Source organism: Equus przewalskii, chromosome 8 (assembly GCF_037783145.1).
Source record: "Equus przewalskii isolate Varuska chromosome 8, EquPr2, whole genome shotgun sequence".
NCBI classification, from domain to species: Eukaryota; Metazoa; Chordata; class Mammalia; order Perissodactyla; family Equidae; genus Equus; species Equus przewalskii.
In genome coordinates, this window is record NC_091838.1 from 46,779,773 (window position 1) to 46,793,283 (window position 13,511).

Sequence of the window (13,511 nt, forward strand, 5' to 3'; positions counted from 1 at the left end):
TCATCTTCACTTTTAAAATCTGTCGTGTGAAAAAATGCCAATATTCAGTAGTGATGAAAATGTAGAAAATGGATGAACTCATATACTACTGTTGTAAGTGAAAATTGAGAAATTTCGCAATACCTAATAAAATTGAAAATGAGCATAATACCCTATGACCGCCAAATCCCACTTTTTGATGTAGCTGTTCCCTTAGAGTGACACTCATGAGCATAACGAGTCATGTACAAGCCTGTCATTGTGATAGTATAAAATTAGAGACAACCTACATTACTGTCTCTATTGAAGTGGGTAAAGCATGGCATAGTCACATGATGTAATACTTTATTGTTAAAAAGTATACAATAGGTCTTAATATGGATATCTCAAAATTATATTTCATACAAAAACCAATTTCCCAAGGATATGTGCAATATGAGTGTCTATGTGTATTTTTCCAAAACCACCCTTAAAATAAATAAACGTAGGGGCCGGCCCACTGGTGCAGCGGTTAAGTGCGCACGTTCTGCTTCAGTGGCCCAGCGTTTGCCAGTTCAGATCCCGGGTATGGACATGGCACCGTTTGGCAAGCCATGTTGTGGTAGGCATCCCATGTATAAAGTAGAGGAAGATGGGCACGGATGTTAGCTCAGGGCCAGCCTTCCTCAGCAAAAAGAAAAGGATTGGCAGCAGATGTTAGTTCAGGGCTAATCTTCCTCAAAAAAAAAAAAAATAAATGCATATATGCAATATGTGTAACTAAATATAGGTGTTGAAAATCAATTTGAAGGATTGTATCAGTAATGTAATAGTGGTTGACTGGGAGGAACGTGCAGTTGGTTGGCAGTCAGAGGGAATTTTATCTTTATCTGCAATACTTTATCTCCTTTTTTTAAAAAAGCAAATATGATAAAATGTTGATAGCCAGTAAGTATTAGTCCTAATGAAAATATGGATGTTGTTTTATTCTTTATAATTTTCTGTATTTTTACATTTATTAAATTAATAATAAATTAAAGGATTGAAAATTTTATAGGAAGAGGGACCAAAGGCTTTAGGTACTTGAGAATCATGGGACAGGACACATTTGGGCTAGAGATTAACTGAAATTTGAGAGAATATCCAGCACCAAAAGGTGGAAGAATGTAAACAGAGCAATGGGAGGTTGCTAAATATGAATACTGCTTATTTTGATGTTTTTGGCTGGAGTAAACATATTTCCAGAAAAGTGGAGGGAATCACTCATCTTCCTCTTCGTGCAGTATCTCTTCATGCCTGACACGTAGCACCTATATTAGCAATCATTCAGCAAATATTTATCAAGGATCTGTTGGACACCATTGTAAGTATTTGGAATACAACTCTGTAGAAGACGTTTGAGATCCTTGATCTCTTGTTAGAAAGGGTTTCTGTTTGTTTTTGTTGTGTTTTTTTACCTATGTGAAAATGCACCCAGAGTTTGAGCCATCAAAAGGGAGATTTTGTTTGTTTGTTTGTTGTTGGGTATTGTCAATATCATTGCTTTCATTAATCTCATCTTTCCACCGTTGTGCTTGAATTCAGTATCACACTATGCAGCACATAATTTTTCTGTAATTTAGTTTTGATCCTGAACTTGGTTCTAATTTCGTAGAGTGCGTGGTCATGTTCTAGGTTTATAAATGATGGCCAAGAAATTTAAGGGATTATGGAATCACTAAATGATACAGCATAAAGGGGATTTCTAGTAGACATCTCAACTCCCTTATTTTATAGATGAGGAAGTTAAATGAATCAAAACTTAGATTATGCTCTGCATTTCTCATGTAGGACTTAAATACTATTTCCTGTTTCAAATTGTATAAATATTATCAGTTTGACTATTTAATATAAAAGCAGATATTCTGCATTGTGAAGGTTTGTACAATACATTTAATCTTGTTATTTTCTTTTTTTTTCTTCAATTTTTTTTATTGAGTTATTGATAGGTTACAATCTTGTGAAATTTCAGTTGTACATTAATGTTTGTCAGTCATGTTGTAGGTGCACCACTTCAGCCTTTGTGCCCACCCCCCACCCCACCTTTCCCCTGGTATCCACTAAACTGTTCTTGGTCCATAATTTTAAATTCCTCATATGAGTGGAGTCATACACAGATCATCTTTCTCTTGCTGGCTTATTTCACTTAACATAATTCCCTCAAGGTCCATCCATGTTATTGCAAATGGAATGATTTTGTTCTGTTTTGCAGCTGAGTAGTATTCCATTGTATATATGTACCACATCTTCTTTATCCATTCGTCTGTTGCTGGACACTTAGGTTGCTTCCACGTCTTGGTTATTGTAAATAATGCTGCAATGAACATTGGGGTGCACAGGACATTTGGGATTGCTGACTTCAAGCTCTTTGGATAAATACTCAGTAGTGGGATGGCTGGATCGTATGGTAGTTCTATTTTTAGTTTTTTGAGGAATCTCCATACTGTTTTCCATAGTGGCTGCACCAGTTTGCATGCCCACCAGCAATGTATGAGGGTTCCTTTTTCTCCACAACCTCTCCAACATTTGTTACTATTAGTTTTAGATATTTTTGTCATTCTAACGAGTGTAAGGTGATAGCTTAGTGTAGTTTTGATTTGCATTTCCCTGATGATCAGCGATGATGAGCATCTTTTCATGTGCCTATTGGCCATCTGGATATCTTCTTTGGAGAAATGTCTGTTCATGTCTCCAGCCCATTTTTTGATTGGGTTGTTTGATGTTTTGTGGTTGAGTTGTGAGAGTTCTTTATATATTATGGATATTAAGCCTTTGTCAGATATATGACTTGCAAATATTTTTTCCCAGTTAGTGGGTTGTTTTTTTGTTTCAATCCTGTTTTCATTTGCCTTGAAGAAGCTCTTTAATCTGATGAAGTCCCATTTGTTTATTCTTTCTATTGTTTCCCTTCTCTGAGAAGGCATGGTGTCCGAAAAGATCCTTTTAAGACTGATGTCAAAGAGTGTACTGCCTTCGTTTTCTTCCAGAAGCCTTATGGTTTCAGGTCTCACCTTTAGGTCTTTGATCCATTTTGAGTTTATTTTGGTGAATGGTGAAAAAGAATGGTCAATTTTCATTCTTTTACATGTGGCTTTCCAGTTTTCCCAGCACCATTTGTTGAAAAGACTTTCTTTTCTCCATTGTATGCCCTCAGCTCCTTTGTCAAAGATAAGCTGTCCATAGATGTGTGGTTTTATTTCTGGGCTTTCAATTCTGTTCCATTGATCTGTGCACCTGTTTTTGTACCAGTACCATGCTGTTTTGATGACTGTAGCTTTGTAGTATGTTTTGAAGTCAGGGATTGTGATGCCTCCCGTTTTGTTCTTTTTTCTCAGGATTGCTTTAGCAATTCGGGGTCTTTTGTTGCCCCATATGAATTTTAGGATTCTTTGTTCTAATTCTGTAAAGAATGTCATTGGGATTCTGATTGGGATGGCGTTGAATCTGTAGATTGCTTTAGGTAGAACGGACACTTTAACTATGTTTATTCTTCCAATCCATATACATGGAATGTCTTTCCATCTCCTTATGTCGTCGTCCAATTCTCTCAGAAAGGCCTTGTAATTTTCATTATATAGGTCCTTCACTTCCCTAGTTAAATTTACCCCAAGGTATTTTATTCTTTTTTTGCGATTGTGAATTGTATTGTATTCTTGAGTTCTTTTTCTGTTGGTTCATTACTGGAGTATAGAAATGCTACTGATTTATGCAAATTGATTTTGTACCCTGCAACTTTGCTGTAGCTGTTGATTACTTCTAACAGTTTTCCAGTGGATTCTTTGGGGTTTTCTATATGTAAGATCATGTCGTCTGCAAACAGCGAGAGTTTCACTTCTTCCCTCCCTATTTGGATTCCTTTCATTCCTTTTTCTTGCCTGATTGCTCTGGCCAGGACCTCCAGTACTGTGTTAAATAAGAGTGGTGATAGAGGGCATCCTTGTCTCGTTCCTGATTTCAGGGGGATGGCATTCAGTTTTTGCCCATTGAGTATGATGTTGGCTATGGGTTTGTCGTATATGGCCTTTATTATGTTGAGGTAGTTTCCCTCTATGCACATTTTGTTCATAGTTTTTATCATAAATGGCTGTTGGATCTTGTCAAATGCCTTCTCTGCATCTATTGAGATGATCATGTGGTTTTTATTCCTCAGTTTGTTGATGTGGTGTATCATGTTGATTGATTTGCGGATGTTGAACCATCCCTGTGTCCCTGGTATGAATCCCAGCTGATCATGATGTCTGATTCTTTTGATGAATTGCTGAATTCTGGTTGCCAAAATTTTGTTTAGAATTTTTGCATCTATGTTCATCAGTGATACTGGCCTGTAGTTCTCTTTTTTCGTGTTGTCCTTGTCCGGTTTTGGTATCAGCGTGATGTTGGCCTCATAGAATGTGTTAGGAAGTGTTCCATCTTCCCTAATTTTTTGGAATAGCTTGAAAAGGATAGGTATTAAATCCTCTCTGAAAGTTTGGTAGAATTCCTCAGGAAAGCCATCTGGTCCTGGGGTTTTATGCTTTGGGATGTTTTTCATTGCTGTTTCAATCTCTTGCCTTGTGATTGGTCTCTTCAAATTGTCTGCCTCTTCTTGAGTGAGCTTTGGGAGATTGTAGGAGTTCAAGAATTTATCCATTTCCTCCAGGTTATCATTCTGTTGGCATATAGTTTTTCGTAGTATTCTCTTATAATCCGTTGTATTTCTGCAGAGTCTGTTGTTATTTCTCCCCCCTCATTTCTGATTTTGTTTATTTGAGCTTTCTCCCTTTTTTTCTTTGTAAGTCTGGCTAGGGGTTTGTCAATTTTATTTATCTTCTCAAAAAACCAGCTCTTTGTCTCATTGATCGTTTATACTATCTTTTTTGTTTCAATAGTTTTTATTTCTGCTCTGATTTTTATTAATTCTCTCCTTCTGCTGACTTTGGGCTTCATGTGTTCTTTTTTCTCTAGTTCACTTAGGTGTGTTTTAAGGTTGCTTATTTGGGATTTTTCTTGTTTATTAAGATGTGCCTGTATTGCGATGAATTTGCCTCTTAATACAGCTTTTGCTGTATCCCATATGAGTTGGTATGGCATGCCATCATTTTCATTTGTTTCCAGGTATTTTTTTATTTCTTCTTTAATTTCTTCAATGATCCGTAGCTTGTTCAGTAGTGTGTTGTTTAGTCTCCAGATCTTTGTGCCTTTCTCAGCTTTTTTCTTGTAATTAATTTCTAGCCTTATAGCACTATGATCTGAGAAGATGCTTGTTATTATTTCAATTTTTTTAAATTTGTAGAGGCTCGACTTGTTTCCCAACATATGGTCTATCCTAGAGAATGTTCCATGTGCACTTGAGAAGAATGTGTATTCAGCACTTTCAGGGTGGAGTGACCTATTTATGTCTATTAAGTCCAATTGTTTTAGTTTTTCATTTAACTCCACTATTTCCTTGTTGATTTTCTGTCTGGATGATCTGTCCATTGATGTGAGTGGGGTGTTGAGGTCCCCTACTATTATTGTGTTGTTTTTAACATCTTCCTTTAGGTCTGTTAATAATTGCTTTATGAATCTTGGTGCTCTTGTGTTGGGTGCATAGATGTTTATAAGCGTTATTTCTTCTTGATGAAGTGTCCCTTTGATCATTATATATTGTCCCTCTGTGTCTCTCTTTATCTGTCTTATTTTGAAATCCACTTGGTCTGATATGAGAATTGCAACACCTGCCTTTTTTTCCTTGCTGTTTGCTTGAAATATTGTCCTCCACACCTTCACCCTGAGTCTGTGTTTGTCCTTGGGGCTGAGGTGTGTTTCCTGGAGGCAACAAATTGTTGGATCTTGTTCTTTAATCCATTTTGCCACTGTGTGTCTTTTTATTGGAGAGTTCAATCCGTTCACATTGATAGTGATTATCGATGTATGTGGACTTAATGCTGTCAATCTGTCGCTCATTATCTTGTTTTCCTGTGTTTCTTTTCCTGTGTGCTTTAGACTACCCATTTAATACTGCAATTTCTTATGCTGGGTTTCTTAGATTTTTCCCTATCTATGATTTGTGACTCTGTTCTGTACTTTATTTTAGTGTCTACCTTGAAGTTTGTATTTAGAATCTTGTGTAAAATATAGTCTATTCTCTGGTCGTCTCTTACCTACTTGAACAATACTGATTTAGACCCTTTGCTCTTCCCCTCCTAAATAATTATTTTCATTTTTTATTCCAACTCAGCTTATTAATTTGTAGTTAGAGTGCTAAGATCGTCCTTGTTTTGGTAGTTTCCTTACTTTTACCCTAATGCTATAATTGAATATTTGCTATCCTGTTCTGGTTCTATCCATCGGTCTCCCTAGTCTGTGGATTGTGTCCCCTTTCTCCCTTCTTTCTTTTTTCAAGTATGAGACCCTTCTTGAGGATTTCTTGTAATGGAGGGCTTTTAGTTACAAATTCCCTTAACTTTTGTTTGTCTGGAAAAGATTTAATTTCTCCCTCATATCTGAAGGAAATTCTTGCTGGATAGAGTATTCTTGGCTGAAGGTTTTTATCCTTCAAAGCTTTGAATATATAACTCCATTCTCTCCTAGCTTGTCAGGTTTCTGTAGAGAAATCCACTGACAGTCTGATCGGGGCCCCTTTATAGGTTATTCACTTTTTTTTCCTTACTTCCCTGAGTATTCTCTCCTTATCATTCCTATTTGCCAACTTTACTACGATGTCCCTTGCGGTAGGTCTTTTTACATTGACAAATCTAGGAGATCTAAAACCCTCCTCTACACACATTTCTCCATTGATCCCTAGATTTGGGAAGTTCTCTTCAATAATTTTGTTAAGTACACTTTGTGCTCCATTTTCCTTTTCCATATTCTCGGGAATTCCTATGATCCTTATGTTCTTACTCCTCATTGAATCCATTATCTCTGTGAGATTTTCCTCATTTTTTTTAATTGTTAGTTCTCTTTCTTCCTCTGTCTGGCGCCATTCAGACTGTCTGTCCTCGATTATGCTAATTTGCTCCTCTATGTTGTCTATACGGGCATTCAGGGAATCTGTATTCTATCTGGTCCATTGTGTTTTTCATCTCAAGTAATTCTGTTTGATTCTTCTTTATGATTTCAATCTCTTTTGTGAAGTAACTCCAGAACTTGGCTTGCTTCTCTATCTTTCTCTCTACCTCATTGAGTTTTCTGATTATAGCTGCTCTGAATTCATTATCACTTAGTTTACCTAATTCCAAGTCCTCAGGTCTCAATTCTGTATTTTTATTGGTTTCCTTCTGGTCTGGGGCTTTTATAAATTGCGGGATGGTAGAGGAGCGGTTTTTTCTCATGGTGGTAGAATTCCGTTGCAGTTACAGCCTGTCGCCACTAGATGGGGGTCGAGAGCAGCGTGTTAGCTCTCCACCTTGGGGCAAGATGGCTGTGCCCACTGGCTTTGCTGGGGGGGAGGGGCTGTTACTCACTCTCACAGGTCTGGGTTCAGATCAGTTCTGTTCTCTGGTCTCCCAAGGCCCTTGATTTATAGGGTCCCCGGGACGGAAGCTTTCCCCCATCAGCGGGTCTCCACTGAATCAGCGGCAGGAGTCCTGGATGATCCCCCGGTCACACGGCCCCTCGCCCGCTCCTTCCCGACCCACGCCGCAGCTATCGCAGACTCTAGGGGAGGGAGTGATGTTCTCTCCTACCGTTCCAGCGCCTCCGAGGGTGTAAGCAAGGTTATGATCTCCGCCTTCTTGGTATTGTATGTCTCTAACGAGCTGGCATTATGTTTATTCTCTGAAATTCAGTTCTTCCAATCTTTTGTTGTATTTTGGAGGGGAGAGAATCCCGGGTCAGCTCACCCTGCCATTTTGCTCCGCCCACTCCCAATCTTGTTATTTTCTTATCAACTTTCTTGTCATTTTACTCAGGCTAAGTAGCAACTTGTAAAATAATATGCCTTTTCCCCTCTAGCTCATAACTTGATTGATTATATTACTTAATTATGTAATGTACACATATTCTAATTGAAATTGTTTCATAATCTAAATAATATTAAATATGTATTATAAGTTGGGTGAGGCTTAAAGTTAGGTCTCTAAAACTGTGGTTGTTGTGCTGCTGAGGGTAACATTACACCACGCTGCTGCCTGACCAGCCCCCTCCAGATTCATCATCTGATGCAGCTGTATAATAGTTATCATCTATTGTTACCCCAGCTGTAATTTCCTTCTCAATTTGTGGCTAAAACCCAACATTTGATGACTGTTTTCTACTCAGTTCAACATTGATCTTTGATCGTGTAGCAAACTTAAAAATACCTGTTTATTTTTTTTGCCAAAAATCTGACAAGATTGTATTGGGTGTCATCAGCAGTAACATCACACTTTATTTCCGTGAATAAAGATGAAAGAGCTGCTTTATTGTCCAGCTCAGCACTCATGCATTCAATATAGGATCATGTTTTCCAGCTTTCTATAACTATAGATATTTTCCTGTGCTTTCCAAATATGCTGTGGATATCACTATGTCAGATAAAATATAGAGATTTTTAGTAATTCTTAACAAAAATTGGACTGTCCATATTAACATGTACATAATCAGTTGCTAGAAGTATGTTGCTAAAAATGTCATTTTAACAGTACCACAGTCTAACCAACTAAGCTAACCAGCCTCCTAAAAATATCATTTTATAAGCATAACTTTTTATTTTCTAGTAATCATAATTTTCAAAGTCAATTTTAGTTTTGATTTGTCCTTAACATATTATCTTTATACTTCTTAGTAAAATTTATGTTAAATTTTAATTATTTCCAAGCTCTCTTGGTTTTCATATACAATTGTAATTTAAAATTGAATTAAGCTTCCCTATGTGAGTGTGTGTGTGAGAGAGACAGAGATGGAGAAGGCTAGAGAGCCTTCATTCATTCTTTCATTGCTTTAAAATAATAAAGCCTCAACTCCAACTTCTGAAGGACTTTCCTCAGTGATGCCATGTTTAATCTTCACTGCTTAAGAAATTAAATAATTCAGTTTTTCATTTGACTTTTTCCAGCAGCCTGTGATAGCTGTTCCTCTTGTGATGCCAATTAGCAGAAGGAAAGACGATGAGGTGTCCATTGGAAGTGCACCCTTGGCAAAGCAACAGTCATATCAGGCCTCTGAATATGCCAGCAGCCCTGTAAAAACAAAAACAGTAACAGGTAAGTGTCAAGAACTCTAAAGGGTCTGTGATTTTAACCTGCCTTTAAGCTAACAAGTTAGCCAGGCCACAATTTCATGAGTGCTGGCCAAAGACACGAGACTCCCAGAATGGAGACAAAGGACTTCATTATCTACAGCATTAGCAGTAATGAGTATTAGCGTTTTCTTTTGTCCCTACCCTAAGCCTGATTCCCACAGGGTGGCATGAAGAGGGCCAGGTGATACTCTTACAGGAGAGGAGCCCTCAATTTAGAGAACTTGAACCTTTTAAACGTAATGGGTAGAAAGCATAAGGTACACTATATGTACCTGGCAAGACTGAAAGTAAACTTGCCCTTTGCTCAGGAGGAGGACAGTATCTCTACCTTCTGAGGCTGTACACTGTCAATACCCTTGAAAACACAATTGAGAACAAAGGCATTCACTGTCTCTACTTGAAAGACGTACAAAAACACAAGAGACCCATGAAGAATGTCTGCTAATAGTATCTTCTTTCTTAAAGTGAATTCTGGCAAACCACAATACATCTCAATCTTCTTTCCTCCCCCTTCTCTCATTTTCTCAGCTAGATCATCTGTGCAAATATAGAACATAAATATTCTTCCATAAGACAATTTCTTTTATTTGTTTTTGTGTAATAAAAAAATACTTTATGATTTCACTTTAAGTGGTGTTCTTCTCTTTAACTTCTAATGTTTGTGATGATGGGCCACTTACCTTCAGTTGATTTTATATTTTTCCTTAGATGTTCAGCTTTATTTCGTATAACTCATATATTCCCAACCATATTGAAAAAGGTTTTATATTTTCAGTAAATCAAAAATCACTTATTAATTGTTTTTAATGGGCAAGACTCTGTTGTAATTGATATTGAGGGTAGAAATATTAAGACATAATCCCTTCCCTAAGGAATTTAAAATATGATCATAAGGAAGTTCCAACTAAAATTTGTGATTTAGAGGAAAACTTGGTATTATTTCCTTACCATATTTAACAATAGCAGCAATAAAAATGCTAACATAAGTTTTTGTGGAGTTTTTTTTTTTTAAATTTTATTTGGTTTTTTTGGAGGAAGACTAGCCCTGAGCTAACACCTGCCAATCCTCCTCTTTTTGCTGAGGAAGACTGGCCCTGAGCTAACTCTCTGCCCAACTTCCTCTAGTTTATATGTGGGACGCCTACCACAGGATGGCTTGCCAAGCAGTGCCATGTTCCCACCTGTGATTTGAACTGGCAAACCCTGGGCTGCTGAAATGGAACGTGTGCACTTAACTGCTGCGCCACCAGGCCGGCCCCTGGAGTTTTATACATAACTATTATTCTTCTCTGCTCTTACTTTTCCTAAAATGTGGTGCTATGTTTATTTTGTGGAATCATTAGACTTCCACCTGTCAGCATCCACAAGCCTTTTACTTTGTTGAGATTTTATCAGTTAACAAAAATGCCTATGCTTAGTTTTTGTATCATAGGAAGATGATCTGTAACTTGTATTGAGTTTTTAGTATAAAATTAGATATTATTTCCTTTAGATACTATACTAGAGTTTCAGACTTCAGATTTTTTGAACTGGTAATTTACATAAAGAGGTTTAAAAGATCACCTGTAAATAAAATAAAATAAATATCCACCAACTGTCAATTGATTAAAATAAATTTAATCTCAATATGTATATTAACCGCATATTCTGACCTTCTGCTTTACTCTTTAGTCCTTTTCTTTAAATTGTACTTGATAATTGATTTAAAGTAATTCTTAAGAATGAGTAAAGATGACAGGAGATGTTTATGATTTAAATGAAATTGTATGGCATAGAACTATAGAAAATAAGATCATACATTTTAGAATGTATTTGATACACTTGAGAAGTTTTATATATAAATTCATATCTCATAACAATTACATATCAATTCGCAAATGATATCAATTAAGATCTGAGATTTATTTTGCTTTCCTATACTTTCCCATTTTTTATAAGAAATTAATATTAATTTTATATTGAGGAAAGTATTAAAACCTGAAAACATAATTTCCCGTCACTAATTATTACATTATAAACTATGAAGACATATACAAATAACAAATTGTTCTTTATTTCAAATTACAAATGTGAACTGTGTTTTTTGCTGTTGACTTGTAGATATTTGCTTTTTCTGTTTTAAGAGTTTCCCCATCTCTAGAGCCCTTAGGTTACATACCCTATATGTATTCTCTTTCTAGGTAAGAAATAAGTTATTTCACCAAATATAAATTCTCACTCAAGCTAGCATAACAATGAATGGTTATCAGACTAATGCCTGTGCTTACCTTGTTTGGGGACTGTAAGATTTATAGAAGGTAAAAAGCCCTGAGTGCAGAATTTATTCTTTATGACTTACATATCTTCCCCCTTGGATGCCCACCATTTTCACTTGTCTGGAAACATAGGTGGTAGTGCTCTCTTTTCTTGAGAATGATCTTTGCTAACCATTTTCTGTACTTAGAATTGTTTTGAAAATTTGTTTTATTTTTTATTAGACTATACAGTTTCTGTTTTGGTTTTAATTTGAAAAATGTTTTATGAGTCCTCTGAATTTGTACTTACTTCTAAATGTAGTTATCCCTGTTTTAATTATTATTTACACTGCATGATAAACTGTAAGGAATTTGGTAAGGTATTCACAGCCTTTTACCCATGTTTTTTGTTGTTTTTGTTTCACTTTTACCATCATAACCCTTTTAAGTGTACAATTCAGTAGTATTAAGTATATTCATATTATTGTGAAATGCATATTTTAATTTTTTAACTGAACTTACAGTGGAGAAATATTAGTGTTAATTTATGCCTGAATTCTTATTAAAATAATTTTTTATTTTTATATTGTTAACTTAAGGTCCAATGTTAGTCTGAAGTTCATCCCCAACAAGTTATGTAGTATTTCTTTTTTTCTGCTTTATCTCCCCAAACTCCCCCTGTACATAGTTGTATATCTTAGTTGCAGGTCCTTCTAGTTGTCGGATGTGGGATGCGCCTCAACGTGGCCTGAAGAGCGGTGCCATGTCGGTGCCCAGGATCTGAACCCTGGGCCGTCGCAGCGGAGCTCGCAAACTTAACCACTCGGCCACACAGCCGGCCCCATATGTAGTATTTTTGACACATGAAAACCAAGGCTTGGTGATACTGCACTGGGCTTGATTTTTCTTTTTAATTATTCAACACGAAGCAGGCATCTTCCTCTTCCAGTCTCAATTAAACAGTGTTAAGTAGGTGGTTGCAGGGAGAACATGTGCATGATGGCTGGGAATGTGTCGACAGCAGAACAACACTATTTCAGTGATACAGGCACATAGGGCAGGCTAAGCCAGAATAAAAGCATGTTTTACATGAAGATAATATATTATCATGTGAAATTCTAAATAATCATCTAGGGAATCTGTATATCCTTCAAAACAAGGAAACCTCTAAAAGCTATAACATCTGTTTACCCTATGTTTTGGAAATGTTAAGAACATTAATTTGGAACTCGATGAAAATGTCTGTAATGGAGATGAAAACTTTAAAAAGCAGGATACTCCGTAAGTGATAGCTCTTTAAAAAGTAGTAGCCATTTTTATCTTACATGTTTATATATTATTTTTAAAGTCTAAAGCAGTATAAGTACACAGCTAAAATAATAGAAGGCTTTTTAATTTGACTCCTCAAATACTACCAAGATAATAAAAAACGTGATGATTAATGATGTAAATTTTAGTAGATAATGCCCCAGATTAAAAGTATGGAACTTTAGCTTCTGACCATGATGGAGTAACAGGGACTAGATTTATATTCCTGATGCAAATAACTAACAAACTGATCAAAATGTATGAGAGAAAAAAAAGTTTCAAGACATTGGACAATATGCAGTGCAGGACTGTAATCCCTCAAAGAACGGAAACAAGTGAGTTGAGCCCTAGGATTGCCCTGGCTTTCTGGCTGAAGGCACATTCCAGACCACAGAGCAGGGTGGGATATGTCAAGGTAAGCTCAGCTGTCTTACTGAATTGAAGTTCAGGGAGGCAGAAAGATTGAAGTATAAGAAAGCAGAGAGATGACTAGGAATTATGGGACAAAGTTCCAGAGAGAAAAACTACACAGCAAAACAGGGACTGGAAGGGATTCAGATTCCTACTGTCCATACTATAAAATTCCCATTGAGGATTCAGAACATTCAGCAGAGACCCCAGAAAGGGCATGCCTCAGTAGTGGAGCTAAACTGTCCGTAGAGTAAGGGCTACCCCAGACCTGCTGTAAACAAGGTTAAAAAAAGCCTCTGAAGGAACCAAAACAGTGAGTAAGTTAACTGCTGGCAAAATGAAGCCTAACACTATTACGAGAAATACAACAAGATGTA

General features: G+C 36.6%; 1 protein-coding gene across 20 annotated transcripts in view; it reads left to right on the forward strand.

The window, feature by feature from the left end:
- VPS13B (vacuolar protein sorting 13 homolog B) overlaps positions 1–13,511 on the forward strand; it is a 777,317-nt gene that overhangs the window by 321,547 nt on the left and 442,259 nt on the right. For 15 of the 20 annotated variants that reach the window (XR_011543460.1, XR_011543461.1, XR_011543459.1 and 12 more), the window contains one exon: positions 8,996–9,143. Coding sequence is in view for 16 of the 20 variants with exons in the window: in XM_070631834.1 (XP_070487935.1) it covers positions 8,996–9,143 (148 nt within the window). In the remaining 4 variants the exon portion in view is untranslated. The remainder of the gene's footprint in view (positions 1–8,995; positions 9,144–13,511) is intronic. The other 5 variants (XR_011543462.1, XM_070631836.1, XM_070631833.1 and 2 more) reach the window with 1 other exon arrangement.